The sequence below is a fragment of the Colletotrichum costaricense genome (assembly GCF_030867565.1).
Source record: "Colletotrichum costaricense strain IMI 309622 chromosome Unknown Scaffold_1.1, whole genome shotgun sequence".
Lineage (NCBI taxonomy): Eukaryota > Fungi > Ascomycota > Sordariomycetes > Glomerellales > Glomerellaceae > Colletotrichum > Colletotrichum costaricense.
In genome coordinates this window covers 2,955,394-2,979,194 of record NW_026848230.1, presented here as the reverse complement: position 1 = coordinate 2,979,194, position 23,801 = coordinate 2,955,394, and the positions used below count along the sequence as shown (strand labels likewise).

Genomic DNA, 23,801 nt, shown 5'->3' with positions numbered 1-23,801 from the left:
GTTCCAAATCGGATTTGTGGTATTTGTTTGACTCACGTCTGCCGACCAGACCATGCTTTTGGCGTCTACCAGACAAGACTACCATGTATCCGTAAGAGAAGGACTGTAGTTCCTTGCTGGGCATCGGCATTGGCCGTGAGAGATCGTACGGATGCGCGTGCAATAGTCTACCGGTAGGAGGACGTGCATGCGGAGTCCATACAGGGACGATTTCAAGCCCTGTTGAGCGACAGCTCAAGGTACGAAACGGAACGTTGATTGTTTGCAGCCATCCTTGCGGTCAAAATGGGGCGTTTGCCAAGAGGGTGTGTGAGCGTCGACTGACAAGCCGCTTTCCAAAAGGATGGTAGGTGGGACGGATGGGAGCGGATCACAGATCTCGCTCAACCGACAGTGTTGGTTTGCAGTTCTATCCATACACCCCTTGGCCCTGGACTCTGGAAGATGGTTTGCGGAGACAGCGGCGAGAGGCGGTACGGGTTTTGTTAGGTACCTAATCGAGCGTAGCATGTAGGTGAGAGTTGCGGCTTTGGTATTTAGGTGTGGATGTCGTGAGTAACGTGTCGCCTTCTTGGCTCTTCTTCCGAGCGTCAACAACAGACGGAATGGAGAGCACGGTTTGTACACGTACGGACACCCAGGTAGGTGTCAAAACAACTGCGAAGAAACAAGCCAAAAGCTAGTCAGCCGATTTGAAAGAGTTGCCGCAGGTTATCTCATTCCAAGGGGACAGCTTAATTGGCAACACTCCGTCCGCCAGGCAGGACAGCCTATGGGCTAGTCTCATTGTTTCGCTCAGACTTTCTTGGTGAGGAATCCGTACGGAGTACGCTGAATTTTGGGATGCATCCGCTTGAGTCTTGTGTTGTGCAAGCTGAGCGTGACGAGGACTATGAATTAATCGGAGGCGGTGGATGCGCATGTCCTGGACAGGAATAGAGTGGTGGCAGCCCGAAAGCCATGGGCCGTGTTGTTGCAGTGAATGGCGAGTGGGTATTAGTTGATGGTTTTTTTGATGCTTTCCGGAGACGCAGGCGGCGTGCTTTGATCACGCTCATCAGCCCCAAGTGGTCCGGCCGAGATTGTCTTGATGACCAGGTCATGCAAGCATAGGCTTGAGTCGTAAACGTGGGTGTCATCGGTCATGAGAGAGGAAGAAAAAAAAGTTGCGTATCCGTAGACGGGTCTGTCGATAGATCCCCATCGCGGACATCGCGGGGGCTTCAGGCTTCAGGCTTCAGCCAGTGAGATGTCGAGGTGACAAGCCATCATGGTTCCTCCACAGCAGGTTCCATCCATGATCGTGTCTATCTAGATGAGGGAGGCGAGCATGGACTGTTTCTTGGTTTCGGCAAGCGGGTGCGGGCATAAAGTGTGTTGGCAAGACAGTCCGACTCTCGACCGGGCAAATTGGCGGCAGATTGGAACGTGGGATTGCGAAACCTCCGATATGGATCATGGATGTCGACGCAAGAGGATGTTAAAGACGCTCACACAGCCAGCGGCCGAGGAATAACTAACAAAGGCAGTTAGTTGGTCGATGAATGGAAGATGGTTGGGCGGCATCACTCAGCCTGCTTGGCGGAAGAGTACTGTGTACCGGTTGTTTAGCTGGCAACTGCATTGTGGACCAAAGTATACCGGTACGCAGCCATCCGCTTTTTCTTTCCGAGCTTGGCCCCTCCTTCATGCCCAGTCCTCAAACAAGAGTCAGCTGTCCCACCCGGGCGTGGTATGCGTTGCGGGAGCTGTAGGGTGCCGAAGGTCCAATTCCACAGGCATGGGCATGGTGTCTTGTGTGGACAGAGCACAGTCAATGTCCATAGATTGGAAGAGAGCAAAAGGAGCAAAGGCGAAGAGGGTACAAGGAAGATGGGGGGGGGGGGGTTGACACTTGAGGTAAGAAACGCCAAGCCGGCGAGGAGCGGTTCATGGCAGTAGTGGCAGTACTGCGTACCTTCCTCCGTAGCAAAGTTAGGTACCTCAGAAAAGATGAAAGAAGAAGAAGGAAGGTTACGAAGGTGCGGTAACTCGTCAGGAAAGAGAGACGGGAAGAATGCGCGACAAGGTAGTCAATACTTGGGACATAGTGAGACATCAATGGAAACCCAGGTAGTGGAAACCTTCCACACCACCCCCCTTTACCAAGGAGGGAGCCCCAACCCCCGGGAATATGAGAAGGAGTTCAATCCTATCCCATCCGCTCCGCAACAGATATAGCATCGCTGCTGCCGCTTGTGGATTCGTAGGGACACTATACGCAGTAGTAGGGCGATACAGTAGCAAACGTCAACAGGGACGGGAGTTTGAGAGGATCAGGACCACAACGACGGGATCAATCAAGGGCAGCGCCTGCTCTCGAGCCCTGACAGCGCAATGCGCAGTAAGGTACATACTTCGTACTCCGTGGAGAGTAGAGACAGACAGGGCGAGAAACGGCATGGCATGCGGCCAGACACGAGGCTCAAGGACGGAAAGAAGGGACCCAGAGAAGGATCCAGGGGCACAGGCCAGGGCGAGGCAGTAAGGTAGGCACGCATCTTTGTCACTCTGTCTCCATACTCCGTACGGATAGTTGGAGTCAAATTGGAGACCGTAACTTGCAAGTTTTGTGCTGCGACCTGACTTGCCTTAATTGTCTAGCGTCTACGGAGTAATTGCTTGTCACTTCCGTGAAGTCAAAGTGGGCTGCGGCAGACTGTGTGACTAGCATACGGAGCGGAGAGAGGGAAGGAAGAAGAAAAAAAAAGCAAATAGAAAAAAAAAAAAGATACGGAATCGCCCCTCTCCTCTCGAGCAGAAGTCAAAAGGCGGCTGCAGTTATTGACGGCCCCCACCCCATACCCAGGCACAAATTATGGAGGAAGGTTTGCGGGCAAAAATGACCAAGATGCACCGCAGTAGGCACATAAGGTAGTTTCCGGACAGCGAAGACGGAACTTCCATGGCTGGGGAAAGTATCCGTAAGCAAGCGGCACGTACTGTCAAATTTCGAACAGCCGCCCATGGATGATGAACCTGAGCCAAATTCAGTCTGTTGCCTAGGTAGGTAGGTATCCGTACCTGGCTTCATAGTCACATCCTGATGTCTTGGAATGTATACTTTACAAAGATTGTAGGAAGGGGCCTTAGGTAGTGCAGGAGGATGGCGCCCAAAAGGAGAAGGCAAGGTATTGCAACCTCAGGCAAAGATAGTGCCCAAAAATATGAACACAACGAGTAAAGGGGCACTTGCTTTGCTGTTGACTCAAGGCTAAAGAGAGAAAGACACACAAGGATTATGTAGCCTCAGGCATAAGGTCAGCCAGCCTGATGTAGTGCGAGGTAGACTTATGCATCCCGCAAGACTTGAGCTTGTCGACTCCAAGTTCCAACGAGAGAGACTTCAGCTAACGTAACTCGGCACCACGTACCACTAACGATGTCTGTACGGATACACCACCGCACGCCAACAATCTGCATGCCCGTCACTTGTCTATCCATGGCCCATGCCACAGATGGAGACGCCCGTCATCTGAGGCGAGCCCGCGATTGGAGAGTTTGGACCCATGCACCACCACATTTCTCAGCACCCCATTACCCAGTCTCTACTGCGGAGGCCGGTAATCTTTTTTCTCCAGGCCATGTTCCAACTTTCAGCGCTTCTTCTGCCCCTGTCTACGCCAGTACGTCTGGTACCCAGTCTCACCGACAACACCCCCAGGCCGGCCTACCCTTCCTTCTAGGGGTATGAGCTTCCTTTTAGAAGGGGGGCATGGGGATGTTGCGCCCCTTGCGGTGTGTGTGGACGCCAATACTGGGCCAATATCGGTGGCATTTGGAGCCTTGAGCAAGCCGACGGCCTGTGAAGCGAGCTCTTGTTCCACCTTGGCTAGGTCTCCTGTGGTATCAGGCACGATGTCTCGAGCCCATGACTGCTGCCCTGGGAAGTTGAGAAATGGGCCCCAGCCGATCTCCCCTCACGCCCCGCCCCGAAAGACTAGCAAGCAACCTCCTCCATCCGCGGCTGTGCTTCAGGCCGTTCCCTCCCATCTGAAGATGTCCGGACGTATGACATGGACGCGCATTCAAGGTCTGATGGGCTAAGCCATTGGTGTTTTACTCGCCATTGCTAATTTTTGAGGCCAGCCTTGCTCCGAGACTTCAGAGGTCACACTCGAGAATGCCTGCCGACCAGAAGACCAGAAATGCCATGCCGACCCTATTCGTACATCACGATCTGGAAACAAATTACCAAGTCTTCTGAAGACCCGGATAACCACCGGCAAGCTCATGGACGAGAGCGCTGGGTGCCAGGCACAAGCTGGGCATTACTACGGGCTGTGCGAGAAATGCGGTCCAGTTGGCCCAACGAGTCGATTGCAGCCTGCTCGTCTATGATGGTGCGCACTACGGAGTACCTCACACCTTTTCTAGTTGCTGGACAAGCCAGGCAACTTCCGGACATTGCACCCAAGGCTTTGGCAGCCGCTCTGGCTCTTGGGTTCCCACCAGTCCCTGTTCCCAGACAGCTTCGAGAAGGTTGAAGTGGACAGGCCGCAGGTGATCCGAGATCGAGGGGTCTTGTCCGCTCCACGAGAGGAGATTATGGTCAGGGAAACCACGGTATCGATAAAGCGGTGGCTACAATCGGTGGAGAAGCCCTGCCACCGTGCCACCCTGGTACTCCCCGAATCCCCAGGACCAATTTCCACGTCACTCCTCACTTTGGACGTCCAGCGGTTAGAGATCAGCTTCAGCAGATGCCATTCCACCCAAAGCCTGCTCTGGACTGCCCGGCAAGCGCTGAATCGCATCAACCATCAAAGCACAGGCACTGACAGGGACTCCAGGCCAAGGTACCACGTTGGTAGGTATGGATCAGCAAGACTCGTTGGCTTGCGTCCGCTCATTCGCTCCCTCGCCTTGCTCCAATCTCGTGCGGCAACAGCATGGAGTTCCCCTCGATCGTTACAACGTCTGACGTCCACCTGTGGTTTCTTTGTCTCACCTTCTCTGTGCGCCTGCGGCCTTCCTGTCGTGGAATCCCTCGCCGCCGTCAACTTTTGTCGTCTTGTTCCGCTGGGCCACCTCGGCCAACGCAACCCAGGAAATACGTACGGATATACGGAACTGTGGCGCGGTGGGTACAGACCCTACAGGACAGGCCTCCATTTCACGCTCGCATTCCTCTCACCACTGACCAGCAGGAAGCCCACTTGGACAGCGGACGCGAGGGGCTCCCTCCAGGAGTGGCGGCCTGGACTGGTCTATTTAGTCATTCTGTTGCTCATCATTGCCAATTTTCCAGGCAAGCCGCCAAACCCACCAGCTATGAGTGTCCGCCTGGCGGCTGGCGCCCTTTACTCCAGTCTCACTTTAGGCATAGCCATCGGGCAATCACCTGGGCGTGTATTGGGCCGTACTTTGGGGTGCTACACCACTACGGACACATTAGCACATTGGCGGTGGTTGACAGTGTACGAAGTAAGTGCTTGCTGGATTGCCAGCGACGTCCGTACATCTAACCTACCTACACTCCTCATCCTTTGGTGAAACCATGTTTGTTTTTCGATCAGCAACCCTTGAGGACTGACACGGCAGGAGTAGCCCTGACATTCGTGCAAATATCTTCTACAACATGCGTCCCGTACGTATGCCTATCATGGCCGTGCCGACCCCGACAACCCCGAATCAACTCGCTTCTCTCCACTTGACTGCTTGCAGCCCGGTTACGCTGGAGGTGTGCATTTCCTCCGCCCTGATTACCGCAGATGCATATAGATATGCGTCCGGTTTGGACCCTCCTGATTTCTGGTGTGTATTCGTACGAAGTATGCACATGGACTACTCTAGTCTCGGTTTTTTGTCAGGGTGCCACAGTCCGCCAACACGTATCCCTGACACGCTCTCCAGACTCCAGCCGGCGCATCAAGCGGCAACAACACCGGGGAGCGCGCAAGCCTGCCGATTGTTAGGCTTTCAACAAGACTGGTCCAACAGCGTTTGGGGTGTTTGAGTGCTAATAAGTCTCATCGGAATATCAGAATTTAGAACGGGAGGGGGCCGGGGTTGACTGAGGGTCTCCGCCTTCTTCGTGTCCTGCGGCTGCAACTGCTGCACTGCTGCAGCGTGCACTCAGGCCGCACCTTGCAGCCTGCATACGCATCTAGGTTTTCCATTCTTCTGCGGGCTACATACAAAAGATGGTCTGGGATTCTGGGTCTAGCCGCCCTGGATTCACCCAAGCACGGCGGTCTGTGTGAGATGGGACCCGTGAACTCGCGACGCACACACGCACACAAGAACACACGAGACACTGCGCACGTGACCTCGTTGTCGCCTCGCTCGCTTTCATCGTTGGATTTCCTTCCATCTTCGTTTCATCCAAACGCCATTAACGGTACGTGACCGAAGGCTTATCGATGCCACAGCGGTTCAAAGTTCTACTTCTCGGAACACGCCCTCCACCCCTCCCCAGATGGCAACGGATCCCTCGCGTTTCCCGGCTGAAGTCTTTCTGCTCCCATCAGACGGATCCCCCAGGACAGACGGTGCTTGGGTATTATTTTGCGTTAACATAAGCAAGCGTTGCGCAGTGTTTGCCGCCCAATTATCTTGTCGCCCTCACACCCTCACCTTCGCCTGTGTACCTAGATCTCATGCCTGGCGAATGATCCAGGGAAACTTGCCCCTGCTACCACCACGTCACCCATTTCAATCCTTCGGCTGCTGCTGAGTCTTGGGAACGTTCCATCCGCTTGATTGGTTGCATCATTGGGCCAATGGACAGCAATGCTCGGTTTCGACGTTCTGCATCACGCCGTCACGTCGTATGAAAGCATCGTGCCGCGTGCCTGCCATTCTCATCCAATTTAGGCCTCGTCGATGCACATTTGACATCCCAGAAGCTTCCCGATACCCGGTGAGCTATTGCAGACCTGGTTGAATCATCTGTGGAGCCTTGGCAACACTCTGTACTCCGTACAGTCTGCACTACTCAGTACTCATCAAACCCCGTGGCCCTGTCCTGGCTTACGACCAAACCATTGTATGCGTCGCTTCTCTGCCACGTAATTAGCAACGACACCAATCGTCCTGGCTCGCTGCCCACTCAACCTTTTTCCGGCAGTAGGAGGCGCGAGCAGGGCTTGTTTCGGTGGTGTTCTTAACATCAGGTAAGGTAGGCATTTGAACAGCGCCTCGGTCATTCGAAAGTTGACGCCCTGGCTCAGTACCTTAGCCTTCAAGGTTCATGGACCACCTGCCTGAAGAGGCGAGATCTCTTCAACATCCATCCATCTCCCTAACGTTCCCCGAAACGGAGCCAAATACGATTCACTAGCGATGGTTCGAAGCTTACGGACAGAGGTACGGACAATAGTCTCTTCATCAATGGTGTTTATGGCGGCACGGTGCCGCCTTCACCCACCGCGTGCGAATATCAGGTAGGTGCAACAACCCGGTAACAGAATAGCCTCGCGGTCACAACTCCCTGTCACTTGGCTTACCCTGTAAGCAGTGAGCAAGTATCCTCTACCTTGTATGCCCATCCAAAGGCTAGTAGTCTAGTGTCAGCCAACTTTTCAGATCAGCAAGGCGAGCCCTGCTGAAGCGACATCCCTGCACCACTGAGATACCGGTAGACGTCTGCGCGGAGACGGCTAATCAGAATTAGCTTGTATGCCGCCAAGTACCAACTGCACCTATACATGTCTCTCAATCCAAACGGATATACCCAAAGCGCTACTGCCAACATTCCGCTGCTGACGTCCGGCTGGTCACTGATTCCCTCGCTTCACAAACTTCATAAGGGTTATGCCGTGGGCCCTGGAGACCTTGAAACCTAATGCAACACTTTCTGCGCACATGCGCCTGCGGCCTGCCTAGGACAGCATGATCTTCAGTGGAATATATCACTCACTTAGACACCCTGGGCCTACCACCTCATCGTTGGAAGCCACATTGGCCAAGACTTTCGACTCATCTACCTATCTGGCTACTTACACAGTACGTCTGCGCCTTCATCCTACCAACGTTCAAGGCCCAACACAGTATGGAGCACACTACCGTGTTATTCAAGGGTGATCACAGCCAGGCGAGACCTTTTCAAAGTCTGAGCCATTGAGCCCTGCCATTCCCAATGGCCGGATCACACGGCTACGATCCGTGTGCCACTTAGACTTGTCACAGAAGTTGTCCTCCAGCATCGGCGTGTCTTGTCACCGACTCATCATCTTCCGCCCAACACTGCGCATCAACAGTGCACTTTGCCAAAGACTCGACCGAGTCGGGCTTACGCCGATTTGTTTCCCGCGTCTCCGTCGATGGTTCGATACTGACTATCCGTAGGTATCACAACTCATAGCCCACATTCCCTTTCAAGCGTTCACATACGGGCACGCTTCGTCCCTTTCACGGCCGCCTTTCAGTTAACGACTTAACGAAGGTTGGAAATCCTCGCCGTCACGCTCTCGCTCGTGCACCAATACGAAGCGGTGATCAAGATAAGGCAGGCTCACTTTCCCAGCCACATTCTCGGGGTTGCTAGAATTATGGCTGTCAGCTCTGTGCTGTGCCCACCCGCGCCACAAGGACGCGTGGCTGATTGAAGCTCTCTCGATTTAAGACGACGACACGGATACGCTTCCTTGATACCAGAGGTCTCCCGATTTCTCGAGGAGGTCGGTGCCCTTCGGACAGCAGCCGTCTCTCCTTACCTGCGCATCATGTACCGGGACCAAGTTCGTAAGGATACTGAAGGCCAGCGATCCTACTCCTTGTCAGTCGGCGGAAGTCTGTTCGACCATATTTGGTTTCGTGCACCAGGTCACTTAGGGGCGTGGCTGGATAGACAAAAGCCAAACTTGCTTCCGCGAGATGATCAGCATGCAATTTTCCTTAATCGCGCACGATTGACGAGCCTTGACCCCCGCCCAATGCATTATCCGTATGTACACTACATACGAAGACCCGGTGCTGGGCCGTCTACCTAGGTATTTGATCCGGATGTGAACCAGACAAGAAAGCACGCACGCATGGTCAACTCCGCTGGTATCTGATCGATCTTGAACGCTCACGTCTGATGCCCCAACTTCACTGCCGACCTAAGCTATTTCAATACACACTGCTTCGATCCTCTAAGTCTTATCAACCCAAGATAAAACGTATTGTACGGATACAGGGCCAGGGGTATCTCTGGCATGGCGGACGACACCATGAGGGGTACCTCCTCTTCTTCCATAAGTCACCAGGCTTTCACGTCAAATACGAAGACAGCTTTGGGTTGGAAGAAATCAGTGAAGACGGCGCAGAGCAATTCCTGCCAGGTGACTACGACCCGCATGTTGCACAAAACGGGGCGTTAAGCTCCAGGTTACCACCAAGTATGGGGTCCGCGACAAACTAATAACAGCCGCAAATCACTGACGTGTTTATTGCTAGCAACGAGACCTTTCGGACTTCCAAGGTTCTATGGGGACAAAATCATCCTCGAGCTAAATAAAGCCCGGGTGACGCTCGGCCGTTTGTGCTCAAGGGGTGGTGTGCTAACTGTGTCCTGTTTAGCATTCTTTGATGAACAGAACCAGGCGGCAGGGCAGAGCAGTCAGGGCCTCGGTGAAACCGGGGCCTACCGACAAAAACACTTTAATGCGCAAAGCTGTCATGCCAGCTAGCCAGGCTCGAGAAGTCAGGGATCTCAGGGGTCGACTTTGGTGGGTCTGGCTGTATACATACTAGCGTGCAGTCCATCTTATGGTCTGCCAAAGATGAAAATGAAACAGGGCAGGGATAACAGGCTTCCCAAGGTCACTTCTAGGTTGTCGACCAAGAATCCGCTAACCCTTGAACTAGCCCTGGTAAGATCAGTCCCACTAGATGATCAACTGTTCACGCGCGGGCCACCAAGAGAACCCCCTGAAGACTGATTGGGCGTCTTGCATGGATGGGGGAACTTGACAGAAAGCACCGACCATCGGGACGATACAACGGGGCGAGACGGCGCCATCCACGGCCATCTACTTCATTGAGCATTTTTCGGCTTCAGAATTCCAGATAGGCATTCACACTGCCCCAGGTGATTCGGTTCGCGAGAGTATGAATAACTGTATATACCTCTCGGCTACCTGGCGGAAGTGCAGTACGTCTCATCAGCCTATAGAATACACAGAGACTCAAGACCTCTCACTTGAACGACTCAGCAAGAATCCGGGTACGGAATACGTACAAAGGTGCTGTTTACCTTTACCACACCACGCGGCGGCAATTGCAGCTGCCCATGACGATTTAGTCCGACCGAATGCGGGAACCAGCACATACACGCACACATAATTCTAGACATGGGCCATGATATGGCCATGGCTTGTCATCCAGCGAGCTAGGATCCCGGCCCTAGTCCCGGCCCCAGAGATTCCAACGTGCTGAAAGATGCCAGGGATTGGCTCGGAGATGATGAGTCCCTTGTCAGACAGAGGACAGCGTCAGTCGCCTAGCGTAGCCCGGCGGGCCTGGCTTGGAGATGGGCAAAAGTATCCGGCCGGTGCCACTCTTTAACCAGTGCCATGGGCCCAGCACCCTTCGCGATTTTAGCGGCTGTCTGACCAGGTAATGGCAATCAAGGCGTTCTTCACGGTGGAGCGGCTGGGACCGGGGACGATCTGGCTGCCGGACTCTCTCCGGTATATCCTCTGTTCTCTTGCAAAAGACTCGTCGTTCAGTCCCATAATGACTGACCGGAGCTTCAGCATTCTGATACTTGGACAGAGGAAGTATGCGGACGGTCGGCATACCGTACCGGTAATGCTACGCGAGCGAGGCTATGGGCATTGGGTACTCCGTATATCGATACATCGAAAGTAAGCCAAGCTCACGAGACTTGCGAGAGCAAAGCCATGAGCACCTGGCCTCAAAGCTGGACGCTGACAGTCATTCTAGGCAAGTGAGGACCGGATCATATGATCTGGATCAAAGCAACCGGACAGAAGATATGGCTGCTCAATAACTTTGCGATGCAGATCATGACTCGTCATAGCACGAGAGGCGGTTCCTGTGAGCCGGGCGCAGAAAGTCACGATGAGATATGCTTGAAAAGTTGAAGCATTGGCTGCATCTATTTGCAGAGGTGGCACCACCTGTTGAGAGGTACCCAGTACCTGGATTTGACCAGCAAACATAGGGTTTCGAAGCAGAAGCGATACGTACCCGCTACTCGACATAACAGCAAACTACGGATAGTGTGCTTTTGGTTTCCTACGTGCGTGCCTATCCGCACGTAGGTAGAGACCTCGCCGATCTCAGCAAGTTAAATGCGGGCTAAGGAGGAGAGATGGCTTGGATGAAAAGGAGGGGTGTGGGCACGTAACGTCGATGAGGATGAGGCAGTGAAAGATTTTGGTTTTCTGCCCTTTTCAGTCTTCACCACCCCTTCCATACGCTAACAAGATCAGTCTCACCCTTACCGGTTGCCGCCGCCGCTGATTGAGCCAGCCATCACCGCCATGGCTACCGCTGTCCAATGCTACCCTGACGATTCCTTTCCCCTTCGACTGGCTTGGTGCCACCCCCCTACCCCGGTTCAAGCTCAACTTACCGATATTCCACACTTCACACCCCTTCTTCCCAGTGCCAGGCACGCCAACAGAGATTGAAGACGCCATAGACGGACAGTCCCATTATTTACTAACCGTCCTTCGCCCCCACATCTTCGCTCATCCCCGCTTGCCAGCCGGGGTTTCTTTTCGTCCCACGAGACATGCAAGAATGGTCGACATGAGGCTGTTACGGATACAACTCACTAGCTGTGACCAACGCTCATATTTGCTGCCACTAGCTTTGCGACACAACCCGCGCCGCCGTGCTCCTCCGCTCGCTGCCATTGCTACAACCACCGAGCACAAGCGGGCGTCCTTCGATCGACGAAGCTTTTGGAAGCTATCATAATTAGTATGTACTCACTACCCAGTCATCTAGCCCTTGTCGCACAGCATTCGCAAGCAGTCGCGGCCAGGATGGCTGACTGATGATCCAGTGTGCCAGTCTCATTTTTGCGTTCCATCCGACTATATGGATACAGTATCTTTACTTTCCTTCTTCCGCTAGGTATCCGCATGTCCCTGTTGGTCTCCTTGGTATTACCTACCATTCTGTAAGTAAGCCCGTCCTTGAACACATATCCGACGTCGATTACAGGGACGCCCCCTTCGGCCCCTCGGTCAGACAATCTGCCATGCAGTGCTTGCTTTACTCTACCCTTGAGAATGGGAACAGTGGTGCGATGTTTCCCCCCTACACAGCACAACCAACCCCTGAGAAAGGCGACCCGCAGACTGTCTGCCCGGTCTTACAGATGCGGTCACAGGAGCTTTCGACTGCTCAGCTCCGTCGGGCTCAGCGGGCTTATTTCTGAAGCTGCAGAAGCCTGACTGTGCCAGAACGCCTGTCCCTGCTCCCAGTCTCTGGTACCGTGGTCTCAAAGTCGGCAAAAGCCCCTGCTACCGTTGGTCTGTGGGCGGAAATCGCTACATCATTCTGGACGATCCAAGGTTTTGCCACCAGGCACCGCCCACCGCCCGCTCAACTTCATCCCAAAGCTGTCAAACGAACGAACATCCAGACAAATCCGCTTCCTCCCGTCAGGGGCCACTGGTCTAAGAAATGCGGACTCGCTCGCGAGTAACTTTACTACAACGCCTGACTATAATCTACCCTCTAAGTACCTTATTATCGAAGAAAGTTAATTCTTTCTAAGTCATAAGTATAAGAATATAGTTTTAATAAAATAATATAGTACTTACTTAGTATTTAAATTAAGATGCTTTTTTAAGCTCGCTATAAAAAAAAGATAATTATATTATTAACTACTTATTATTAAGGTTCGTAACGTTATAGCTTTAATTATAATAACTTTATTTATAATAAATAAAAAGTCTAATTATAAGTCCTTTAAAAGCCTCTTTTTAAGGGCTATAAAAGCCTCTAAGTTAAGTTAAGATATTTATTAAGATATTAATAACTAAACTAACTTTATAATAATAACTTTAATAAAGAAACTAAAAAACGAACTAAAAAATAACGCTAAAATCCTTATTAACGTTAAGTATAATTTACGAAGTATAATAACATAGTTATAAAGTATTAATAATATATCTTATATTAAAAAGACTATTATTAATACTAATAAGACGAATAGGGCCGTATTAATATAATACCTTAGCTTTTTTTTATAACTTAAGGACTATAGCCTTAAATAGTATTAAAAATTTATTAAAAAGCTTACTTAAGTACTTTAGTATATTTATTATTATTTCTATAATAATAAAACTCCTAGTACTTATATATAAGAATAGGTTATTTATTTTTAAATAGTAATATTAGCTTATTAATAAGCTATTAAAATTATAATTCTAATAATCTTTTAATAAAAGAGAGGGTAAAATAGAGGAAAGGATAGGTAAGAAAAGGGTTAAGGTTAAATAGTACGGAATTTGAGGGCAGGGTAGCGTCTATATATACTGCGGCAATCCTCTAGTAATACAAAACGATGGAGTTAAACAGTGTGTAATCCACCCTCGTCAGCGTTTCTCTGCATCTCCCGAGGTACTCGCAGTTTTACTCGGCACCCCGATCCACGTATCAGCGCCAACATTCCCAGAACGAAGCAAAAGTTGCAGCAGTCCGTCACCTTTGGGTGCTCGAGAACATTTTCGCCGTAGCTAAGGAGCGAAGATAAGATAGGCGCAGGCCGAGCTTGATGATGATGATGGGATGGACCGACCCCGCCCGACGCACTTGAGTCGTCGGGCCTGCAAGAAAGGGAACGTCATGATTTGTTGACCGTGACGACCGCAAAGATTTGCAGCCCCGCCGTCGATGTTGACTCCCGTACGGCACCATTCGGCACCACAATGTTAGGATCAAACAACGGAGACTCGGGGCCATATGCGTTGTGCATCCGTACGAACCCGGCCACACTCTACTACGGATACTTCGACTTTCCCATCTCTTCTCGAGACCCGTGGTATGGGAACACGAGGAAATAGACCCGGCTCCACTGACTACTTTCGAGGAACTTCAGGAAGAGCACAACAAACCAGGCTCTTGAATCGCCGCAGATCGACAAACAGGCCGTGGTCCCCACTCGCTGTATCAACCATCGCCTATTCATTCTCTCTCGTGAGAGGTCCAACGTTGTGGGAAGAGTTTTTTTTCTTCTTCTCTGCCTCATTTCCAGGCTCTGGCTCCGCAACCGAATTACGAGAAATGTGACAATTCTCTATCCCCAGCCCTCTTCCCCTACAAGGTCACTTGGCCCATCTGTATGTATATTCAGTCACCCACACGGTCTCGCTGCAGTAGATCCATATGAAGGGGACGAAATTCTCGCGACAAACTTCGCTGGCCGGCATGTGAGGACGTACACACAGAGGTACTGTAGCAACGGCCCAGATTACTTCTCCCCGTTTTTGCTTGCGCAGTAGTCTCCGATTAGGTCTGGGGGCCATGCGGCATGCCACTATCAGCTGCAGCAGGCCACATGCAGCCTTGTTCGCCGTCGCAGGCCCCGTGTGAGGTGCACCATCTTCAAGCTGCATCAAAGCATCGGCGGCGCATGAATGCATGTTGGCCCGGCCTGTCACCCCTCCACTAATAACAACGAGCGCCGCCAACGCGTCCTGGCCTTTGCGGATGTCCAACTATTAGTGTACTGCCGAGTCCCCTCCCTCGTAACAGGTTGCCTCCTCGCTTGAGCCTTGCCAACCATGTACACCGCCTCTTGATCCCCACAGAGCCATAGAGGGTCTTACAACCTTTCACTCTCGCATAGCTTCGGAACAGGCGCGACCACCGACGGGTGCTCCATCGGTCCGCTGGCGGGCAAAATACGGCCTCTTGGCCTGGCTTACCTGACGATTGGCGGACAGTCGCCCCACCCGCCGAAGCATCCATCTACGGCACCGGGGGGACACGGGGCCACGACCCGGAGTGCCCACGGCGACAGTTTCAACGCCTGACGGATGGCCCACCGTCAGCGCGACCTTTGCGTATTCTTACGAATATCGTCTCCCAGTCCACCAAACCCCTCTCGCTGGACTTTGAGTGTGGCGAGTGCAACCGCGAAGCCCAACTTGTGCGTTACGTCCCAAGTGTCGGCCTGGCAGATCAGTCCATACAGCATGCCCGCAACGAAGGTGTCCCCCGCCCCTACCGAGCTGTCCCCCCCCAAAGTTATTAGTATCGCGCGCCAAGAAGAGGGTTGAGTATTGAGTAGTGGTATGGCGAAGCTTACTCGACGACCTGCTTCACCGGCGTCTCGACAGGGCTTTTGACCAGCTGCCGGTCCTTGGGTGATATGCACCATGCTCCCTCAGCACCCCACGTAACCATAGCCAACGACCTATTCTGCAGTCAGCAAGAAACGCGTTGCGTACCGGTAGACACCTCCTGACCGAACTCACGTCCGCGGTAACGACAGCGACTCTTCCCTTAGACAATCATCAGCGGACGTATACCCGCAGGCCTATGCCAGTCCTGTCAGTATGCACCGCACACTGCTGTGACTGGCGTACGCCGATATCCAAGAACGAACGTGACGCACCTCGGCCCAGCTCTTGGAGTAGAAAACCACGTCAGCCTCAGCAGCGAGCTCTCTCAACCCCGCCCTGCCCGGCCTTTCGACTTCGACGCTGACCGTCACCACGTCGTCGCCCAGGGCCCGCCTAAGAGCCAGAATGCAGCTGAGTGTCGTCTCCGGAACCCGTCCCTCAAAGTGCCACCACGTCCAGCCGCCTTTGCCGCGGAACGCCTCGACGACGTTGAGGAACTCGTCCGTCGTCATGTCGGGCAGGTCATTGTGGTTTACGATTGTCCGGCTGCCGGTTGCCTCGCTGCGGAAGATGTAACTGCTCGCCGGCGCCTGGTGGCCTTTGCGGAATAGGCAGTGATCAAATGTGATCTCCGCGGCGGTGGCGGCGGCGACGACGGTGGTATCTGGCGCTGGCGGGAACGAGGCCATGATCTGCGCCGTCGCCTGGGATTGACGTTCCGGCAGGGGCGAGACGAGGTGCATCGTCAGGGGCTCGGTTTGTGAATGCGGTAGGTGCTCTGCGCGGAGAAGTTGCTGGAGGACTTCCATTGTGTTAGGGCAGTTGCCGCCCCTGCGTACGCGGATGCTCGTAGCTCGTAGCTTCAGGTCCTCTTCGGGGAAGTGAGGTACGCTTGAGAAGAAGGGGTGTGAGTAGAAAAGCCCCAGTCTTGATCAGTGGGCGGGATGAGAGCCTTGCCTGAGGACTGTGTCGACGTAGCACGCCCCGACGAGGATGAGATGCTTCATGCTGTGATGTGACGTGAGAGTTGTTGTGTTACAAGTAAATGCCGGCTGTCGTAGACGTTCTTGTGCGCATCGCAATCACCTCCAAACTGAATCGTAAATGCGACCAGGTGTACGGTACGTGATTCACGAGATGCCTTGCGATGACGATTGCATCAGATGCCGCTGGCTGAATGTTCTTTTGGTCGAGGAAGATAGTGTTTTCGACAGACGCTTGGCCCCAAAAACGATACGGCTAGTCGGCTAATCTTTTTAGCGCCTACAATGTCGCGATAATGCAATATTCCTGTTGCTCAACGCCCTTATGACTTGCAGCGACGAGAACCCGATTCTTTTTGACCATCCTTTATACTCCTCTCAACTGTGTGGACGTGGTTCTTGGAATCTAGATCTTCCGAGGGGTTGCTCAAAGTGATGGACGAAGCCGTGGACTCTCCTGACGATGTCCGTCAAGGCGTATGTGCAGGGCGGGATGTTATCCGGATGCTCGCTTCAACGGCCTTTGCGTGTTGCTCGCTAGACTACATTGATTCTGCCAGGTCTTCATTGTCTGATTCTCATCGTCTTTTATGGCTGAGTCGTAAACGCATTTGCAACGTTGGTCGGTTATATTGGGCTAGAGTTACGAGAATGGTAGATCGTCGACGACAATGATACGCCGTTTACATCTTTAAGACCATCGCAGAATTTCTTGCGCTGCCACATTTGTTCTTGTGCGTATAGCAGAAACAGCATGGTCTGTTATCTGTTTAATAGAGCGGCCATCTAATAGATTTGATCTCCTGGAGTTGAAGTCAGCTCAGCCCTAGCCCCTTCTGCCGTCTTTCCTGTACAACCAAACAATTCTGTCCAGTCGAGGTAGTCTTGTCAGTCTTCATTGTTTCTAGAAGCGTTCCTTATATTCATTTACAAGTTGTTCGGTGGCAGATGAATTGCGTATTCGCTTGTGGGCGAGAGACCAGGCAACAGCGTCAAAATTAATATTTTGAAGGTTTCCGATGCGTTGGCTGTCAGACATTGCTGCTGTGTCCTTCGTCTCAACTGACGCACGGCATTCAAGTTAATTCAACTGCAATGAGGCTTCTCCTCTCGCGAGACGATCGCCTGTCTGTGTTCTGGACGTTCAACTTCGTTCAGACATGGTCAGTCTGGATGACATAACAGCTCGCGATGAAAATCACAAACGATCATGCTTTGATACAGATTGAAGGTCTGATGTGAGCATCTAGATCATCGGCCAGAAACAACTAATTTGCGGCATACTAGCTTCAATCTCAAGGTGATGTCGGTGTTGTTGATATCGAGGTCAAGATATCTCCAAGATACCAAACGTTGTGAATTCGTTTGCCTGGCTCAGCTGACCATGATAATACCCGTCGGCCATCTTGAGAGTTGTATAACTCTCTCTTATTAGCCTGGGTGACGTTCGTTCAAGTTAGCTGAAACATAATGTATTAGGTACACAGACTAGATTGATGGGTTCAAATTGCGAGTGAAGTTCCCGGGGCATTTATATCTACGTCAAGTCATCCAACTAGGCGTCCCTCTGAAAGAGAACAGCATGTAACGGCAAGATCTAAGTCACGAGGGGATACAATAACCAGCGAGTCATATCTGAAATCCGATACAAGATGAACTGTATGATACAGAGCTCGCTTCTACCCATGCTCTCAACATTGCTCCTGCCTGGCAGGGTTCGCGGCCACCAGGCCCACCCTCGCAACAAGTTTTCCCGAGACGAGAAATCGTATATGGAATCTTCACAGAAGAGAAAAGAAACACAAGAGCGAGTCCCGTCTGGGAGGGAGCTGCGCTGCGAGGTTTTACTGAACTACGGTTCTTCTTGCTTTATGGAAGGCTGCGGCTACTACGTATCTTCAAATCTTGGACCTATCAGCACTTCAAGATATCGTCGTGGAACAAGAGTAGTTTAGCCACATTGAAGTTGCTTCTGTGTAGAATGAGCATGCTGTCCCCAAAACGTACCTAAACTTTTTTGTCTTTGCCGAAATGAGCGAATCTCTGTCTTTCTTCTCTCTTGATAGTTGGCTGGAGCATTGTAGTCAGACAAAACCAGATCACTGCTTCCGATTTGTCAGTGAATATGTGTTGTTAGATGTCATCTCTTTCTTATACAATATTGTATCCCCAGTCTACTTGACGTGAGCCCTGAACCCTCCCTGAAGACAGCTAGCCTGTCTTCATCGTCTTGACGATAAGTGCCTGTCTTGATAGCGACGACAGAAGGAAGAAAGAAGGCAGCTCTTCGGTAGGTGAGGACAAGACGAGGACGTGGGCGACGGAGGCAGCAGAAAGGCGAACGTCCTGGATAACCTGAACGGGATCTATAATTGAGGTACTGAACGCTTTCCCCCTTAAGAGGACTGACCAAGGTCAACTTTTGAAGGACCAATAGCGGTGAAGATGTCATGCATGACATTACCGACTGTAAGCAAACTTTAGAATTTTCCCACCGACGATGACGCGTAAGGATAGGATACTATTTCAAGTAGATGAAATGATTAAAGAGTTGACCCAGGCCTTCAATCTACTATGAGTTTAATACTTGGCTATGTTCCTTGGCAATGATGATCCGCAAGAGTTGAGCGGATTGCACACTGACAGCATGTGGATGTCACATTTCTCGCCAGCCGAGAAGGAGAATTGGTTCATCCCTAGTCTAGGTATCTACACATGGTTCATTCGACCTAAAAGCAAAGACAGTAACATGCATTGTAATTTTATATAAATGGCCGAAATTCTTGACCAAAAAGGTATCATATCTCCAATCTCGTCGATGCCGAATGTATCAGCATAACTACATGCGCCGGGTCTAATGCCCAAACCCACCCGCATCACTACACCACTCTCACTTCTTGTATACTGACAAACGGTTGCCGTTACCGCAGTACTCTGTGCTAGAGCCAGTACACAACATACTGCAATCGCTCAACGGGGCATCAAGCGACGTCGTCGGCAGGGCATTACCGCAATAGCACTCGCCGCCGTACTCCGTGCCAAAGTAGCTATACCCATCGCAGAACGCCGCGCACGCCTCGTTGGTCATCTTGTCGCTGCTGGCCGTAGCCTTGGCATCCAGAGCGCGTCCGCCCTGCGCGGGCTCGGTGCGGCAGCCGAGGAAAGCGTAGACCCCGGCCGTGGCGGGTTGGCTGGGCCCCGTCACCTGTTTGTCGGACTGGTAGAGCGTCAGGCGGTTGCCGCCGCCGCAGTACTCGTACTTGTTGCCGGAGCAGGTCATGCTGCAGTCCGCCAGGGGCGCGGCAGCGCTGGTGGAGGCGAGGGAGTTGCCGCAGTAGCATTCGCTGCTGTATTCCGTGCCGAAGTACTTATAGTCTGAGCAGTACGAGGCGCAGTACTCGAGCGTCATGTTGTCGCCGGAGGCGTAGTTCTTCTGGCTCAGAGCGCGGACGCCGTTGCCTTCTGTCCAGCAGCCTACCAGGGTGTAGGGCGAGATGGTAGGCTTGTGAGCTAGCGTAGGGGAGGCAGTTGTTGAGGTGGAGATGGTGCTGGGGGCAGAGGGCAAGGTTATCGCTGAAGTTACGGCGCTGCTGGAGGACGATGCGATGCTCGATGAGGTGCTTGAGGAGGACGTGGCACTTGGTGAGGATGCCACGCTGCTAGAAGACGTAGAACTGGTGGAAGATGCAATACTGCTCGAACTTGAAGTAGACACCTGCGACGAGATCGAAGAACTGCTGGCAGTAGCAGAAGCAGACGTCAGAGTAGAAGACGTTGACCCGCTCGCCACCAAGACACTGATAGAGCTTGATGACGAGGTGCTGCTCGAGGTCGTAGTAGCCACCGTCGACGCCAAAGTAGACGAGGCACTGCCGGCTTGGTACAGCTCCAAACGGTTGCCGTCACCACAGTATTGGTACGAATTGCCGGCACACCTCATGTTACACTCGCTCAGGGACGCAGTCTTGCTGGTTGCTGCCAAACTGTTACCGCAATAGCCTACTTCGCGTTAGTTCTCATTCATGCCCCAAGACGCACTCAACACTTACACTCGCGTCCATACTCGGTGCCAAAGAATGTGTAGTCGGAGCAGAAAGTAGCACACTTGTCGAGAGTCATGTCGTCCGCAGCAGTCTGAGCAGCAGTAAGGGCGCGACCGCCATCGGCCTCCGTCTGGCAGCCGACGAGAGAATACTTGCCGATGGTGCTGATGTGTGCGAGAGTAGCTGTGGGAGCGGCCGTGGAGCTGCTGGTTCGGGTGGCGGTGGTCGAGTACAACTCAATACGATTCCCGGCTCCGCAGTATTGCGTAGAATCACCAGAGCATGGCATGTTGCAGTCGGCCAAGGGCGCAGAACTACTGGACGTAGCCAGAGAGTTGCCGCAGTAGCATTCGCGTCCGTACTCGGTGCCCCAGTAGTCGAATCCCGTGCAGTTTGCCATGCAGCTGTCGAGGGTCATGCCGTCGTAAGCGAACGCGGCACCGGTGAGAGCTCGGCCACCCGAAGCCTCGGTCCAGCAGGAGACGAGCTTGTAGCCACCCATAGTCTGTCGGTGGGAAATCGTAGCAGTCGGGGCCGCGCTGGACGTGGAAGACGACACTGTGACGCTGCCGCATGTCGGAGACCCTCCCGTCCAGCTCGAACATGTCCCACCGATAGGGTCAGCCTTCTTGAAGGGGTCAATCATGGCGGACGCGCCCTCTCCGCTGATGAAGTCAAAAGTCGACTCGAAACTAACGCCACCGGGAATGTTCGTTGTGACACTGTAAAAGGTGTAGCTGCCTACACAGTCGCCCTTGACCATATCGACGGTCATCTTACCCAGCAGCGGCACCACGCTGCTTGTCCGCGCCGTCTTGTAAGAGATTTCTGCCTTGACCGGAAGAGACGTGCGGTCGTTGCGGACTGCGGCGACCAGTGTAACATCGCCGGAGTTCTGCGTCAGGCAGCTCTGGGACGTCTGGAGAAAGATGCCATCCTGTATGGGGTACCCGTTGCCATTGTTGTTGAATAATGTGCTCGAGCCGTCGCTCTTATTAAACGTCACAGTAAAGGACGAGATGCCCGTGCTGACGGGAATATCCTGCCTGATGGGATACCAGGAGAAGCTGTCTTCCAAGCCCTTTGAGATACCCGAAATGGTAATCGTAAAGACACAGGAGCTAGTCCCGCAGGTAGACCCACCACTTCGGTTCTTATAATTGATCGTCAGACTCGAGATGCCTGTGATAGCGGTAGTTCGGACGCGAATGTATCCTGTAAGAGTCATGACGGTGGGCGAAGTGAGCGAGAGCTGAAGCTGGGACGGTTTGACGGTGTAGGGTGCGATAGCATCGCCAAGAGTAACACCAGATGGCACGGTGTTGATCATCTTCTCAAAGACGGTCTTACAGGTAGACTTGAAGACTGCGAGGTCGGTCATGGCCTTCACGGTGGCGTTCTTGTCGGAGCTGAAGACGGTGAAATCGGAATTACTGGCTCGAGCCGTGCCCATCTTGATGACGAGTGGGTTCCGTGTGGTGCCGTCTAGGTATTCGGTCACAATTCTGTTGTCAAAGACACCGTTTGAGCTATCCATGGGTGCGGAGCCGTTCGCATTTGTGCCGTCTGGAACGATAGTTGGATTCTCGGCCGTGTGGACGCCGCCAATTGTATGGCCGCAGGCTGTGACTTGAATCATCTCCTGTGGCGTGAATCCCATGCGATTGAATTTTGAGTTGAAAACTTGGATGACTTCGTTGGGCTGCGGTACGCCGGCGGCTCCTTTCACGGTTGCGTCGATGCGGCCGGATCGGATTGCAACTGAGGGACCGCCGCACGACAGGACGGAAGTGTAGACTCCTAGAGCGATGAGGTCCGACATGCTGCTTTTGCGGGTCAGGTAATGTCCCATAAAGGTCAGAGTTGTCGAGAAAGCAGGACCGGTATTCTCGCCGGTGCTCGACAGCTCATATTGTATTGATGCGTCCAACCCGCCAACTCCTGCCCCCGCGTTGGCCGGTGCCATATCGTGAAAAGCGGTTCGCAGCCATTCTGCAGCAGTCTGGCGGCCGGTGCCCGTTGCCTCCTTGGCGCAGGGGAAGACGTTGTCGGCAAAGTGCCTTGATCCGAAGTTGAATGACTGGTACATGATCTCTTCCAACTCGTCAATGTCCGAGGGCCAGGTCGGATCAGCCTGGGCCTGTGAGGCCAAGCCAAGAAGGCTCAACAGTATGGAGGAGTTCACCTTCATGGTGGTATGCTACCTCGACTACGAGGAAACCGAATTACAAATTGTAGTGCAAGTGAGTGACTTGGTCGTCCGTAATAGTGACGGCTTGACCTTTGAATTAGAGCACTATAAAGGCATAGATAGACCAAAGAAAGTGTGAAGGATGTAGAAGAAGAAGGCGAAGCGAGGGAGGTGAGAGGAAACAGAGATGAGATAGTGGCCCATGGCCGTTAGATATGAGAGACATGGTGTGAAACGACACCAGAACCACGAAGGAATAGACAAAGAGATGCGGCAACAACTTTTTGCCAACATACACGAGCCGGCCGTCGGAACCGTGGGGACCTGACCGCAGGAGACGGATGATCTAGGCACTCTGGGCAGGCCTAGGCTGTTGTGGAGGGGCTCTATCGCCAGCAAGGGAAGTAGTCTCCGTGTATGCTTGGTGTACGGAGTAGCGCCAAAAGAGAATGGCGGCACAGCTTAATCTTGCCCTGGGAAGAGTGAGTGAGGCCCGGGTGGATGGGAGGCAAATCCCCTACTAGTGAAGGTCCCTTGAAGTGAGGGTGAGAGTGAGAGTGAGAGTGAGGGTGAGATTGATGGTAAGGGTGAGAAATTGAGAGTGAGTTCTTCGTATTTTTGGCAGAAATTGCCAAGGGTGCTGGGACCCCTCTTTCCCTTTTGGATTTAGTGCCAACCTCGCATTGGATGGATCAAGATAAACTGGACAGCACGGCCGTCGTGATTGGCCGCGGGCATTTTGTGGCTGCTGTCGGTGCCAGCCGCAAAACCAGGGGTGCCGGGGTGACGATCCCCTGCCCCTGAGCACGGCTTACTTTGCTTAACCTTAATCGGTTGGTTCAACTCTTCGAGATGCCCTTCAAAGGGTTTTCTGGAGAGGGACATGGCCCAATGGTGCGTCGAGCAGTAAATTGCATCCCGACATTTTGGGTGGTGGTTTTGGCCTGGTGATGTTCGGGAGGTGGGAAAGCCCCCTTCTCGGCATTGCCCCAGCAGGCCGAGTCAGCCAGGCAAAGCACTCTTGCACTTCGAGGCCGACGAGCCGCGAGCCTGACTTCTCCTCCGGTTCGTATATTTGGTGTGGCAACCTTGCCCCTGCCCTGCGTTGCCGATGCCAAACTATTGATGCCATGTCAATCATGGCGCTCCAGCTGATGCTGCAGAACGCATGCATCTCTTGTTTGTATTGCAGCTTGCGTAATGCTCCCGACCTCACGCGCATAATCTTTATCAATCCGGGGATTCGATGATAGCGGAGAGGGGTTCGTGCGGAAGAACAAAT

General features: G+C 52.7%; 5 protein-coding genes across 5 annotated transcripts; 3 read left to right on the top strand and 2 right to left on the bottom strand.

The window, feature by feature from the left end:
• Nucleotides 1-4,587: 4,587 nt before the first annotated feature.
• On the top strand, nt 4,588-5,535 carry CCOS01_01042 (uncharacterized protein; the record flags this gene model as incomplete). Its single annotated transcript, XM_060449238.1, has 1 exon — nt 4,588-5,535. The coding sequence occupies one exon, from the start codon at nt 4,588-4,590 to the stop codon at nt 5,533-5,535; it is 948 nt and encodes a 315-aa protein (XP_060320676.1).
• Nucleotides 5,536-11,748: 6,213 nt separating this feature from the next.
• CCOS01_01041 (uncharacterized protein) lies at nt 11,749-11,919 on the top strand (the record flags this gene model as incomplete). The annotated part of the gene is made up of 1 exon (XM_060449237.1): nt 11,749-11,919. One exon carries the CDS (start codon nt 11,749-11,751, stop codon nt 11,917-11,919), a length of 171 nt encoding a protein of 56 aa, XP_060320675.1.
• Nucleotides 11,920-15,261: 3,342 nt separating this feature from the next.
• On the bottom strand, nt 15,262-16,111 carry CCOS01_01040 (D-sorbose; the record flags this gene model as incomplete). The annotated part of the gene is made up of 3 exons (XM_060449236.1): nt 15,262-15,373; nt 15,435-15,496; nt 15,575-16,111. The coding sequence occupies 3 exons, from the start codon at nt 16,109-16,111 to the stop codon at nt 15,262-15,264; spliced, it is 711 nt and encodes a 236-aa protein (XP_060320674.1).
• A 1,826-nt stretch (nt 16,112-17,937) lies between these two features.
• CCOS01_01039 (uncharacterized protein) lies at nt 17,938-18,472 on the top strand (the record flags this gene model as incomplete). Its single annotated transcript, XM_060449235.1, has 2 exons — nt 17,938-18,189; nt 18,293-18,472. 2 exons carry the CDS (start codon nt 17,938-17,940, stop codon nt 18,470-18,472), a joined length of 432 nt encoding a protein of 143 aa, XP_060320673.1.
• A 703-nt stretch (nt 18,473-19,175) lies between these two features.
• CCOS01_01038 (WSC domain-containing protein) lies at nt 19,176-22,519 on the bottom strand (the record flags this gene model as incomplete). Its single annotated transcript, XM_060449234.1, has 2 exons — nt 19,176-20,284; nt 20,335-22,519. The coding sequence occupies 2 exons, from the start codon at nt 22,517-22,519 to the stop codon at nt 19,176-19,178; spliced, it is 3,294 nt and encodes a 1,097-aa protein (XP_060320672.1).
• Nucleotides 22,520-23,801: the final 1,282 nt, after the last annotated feature.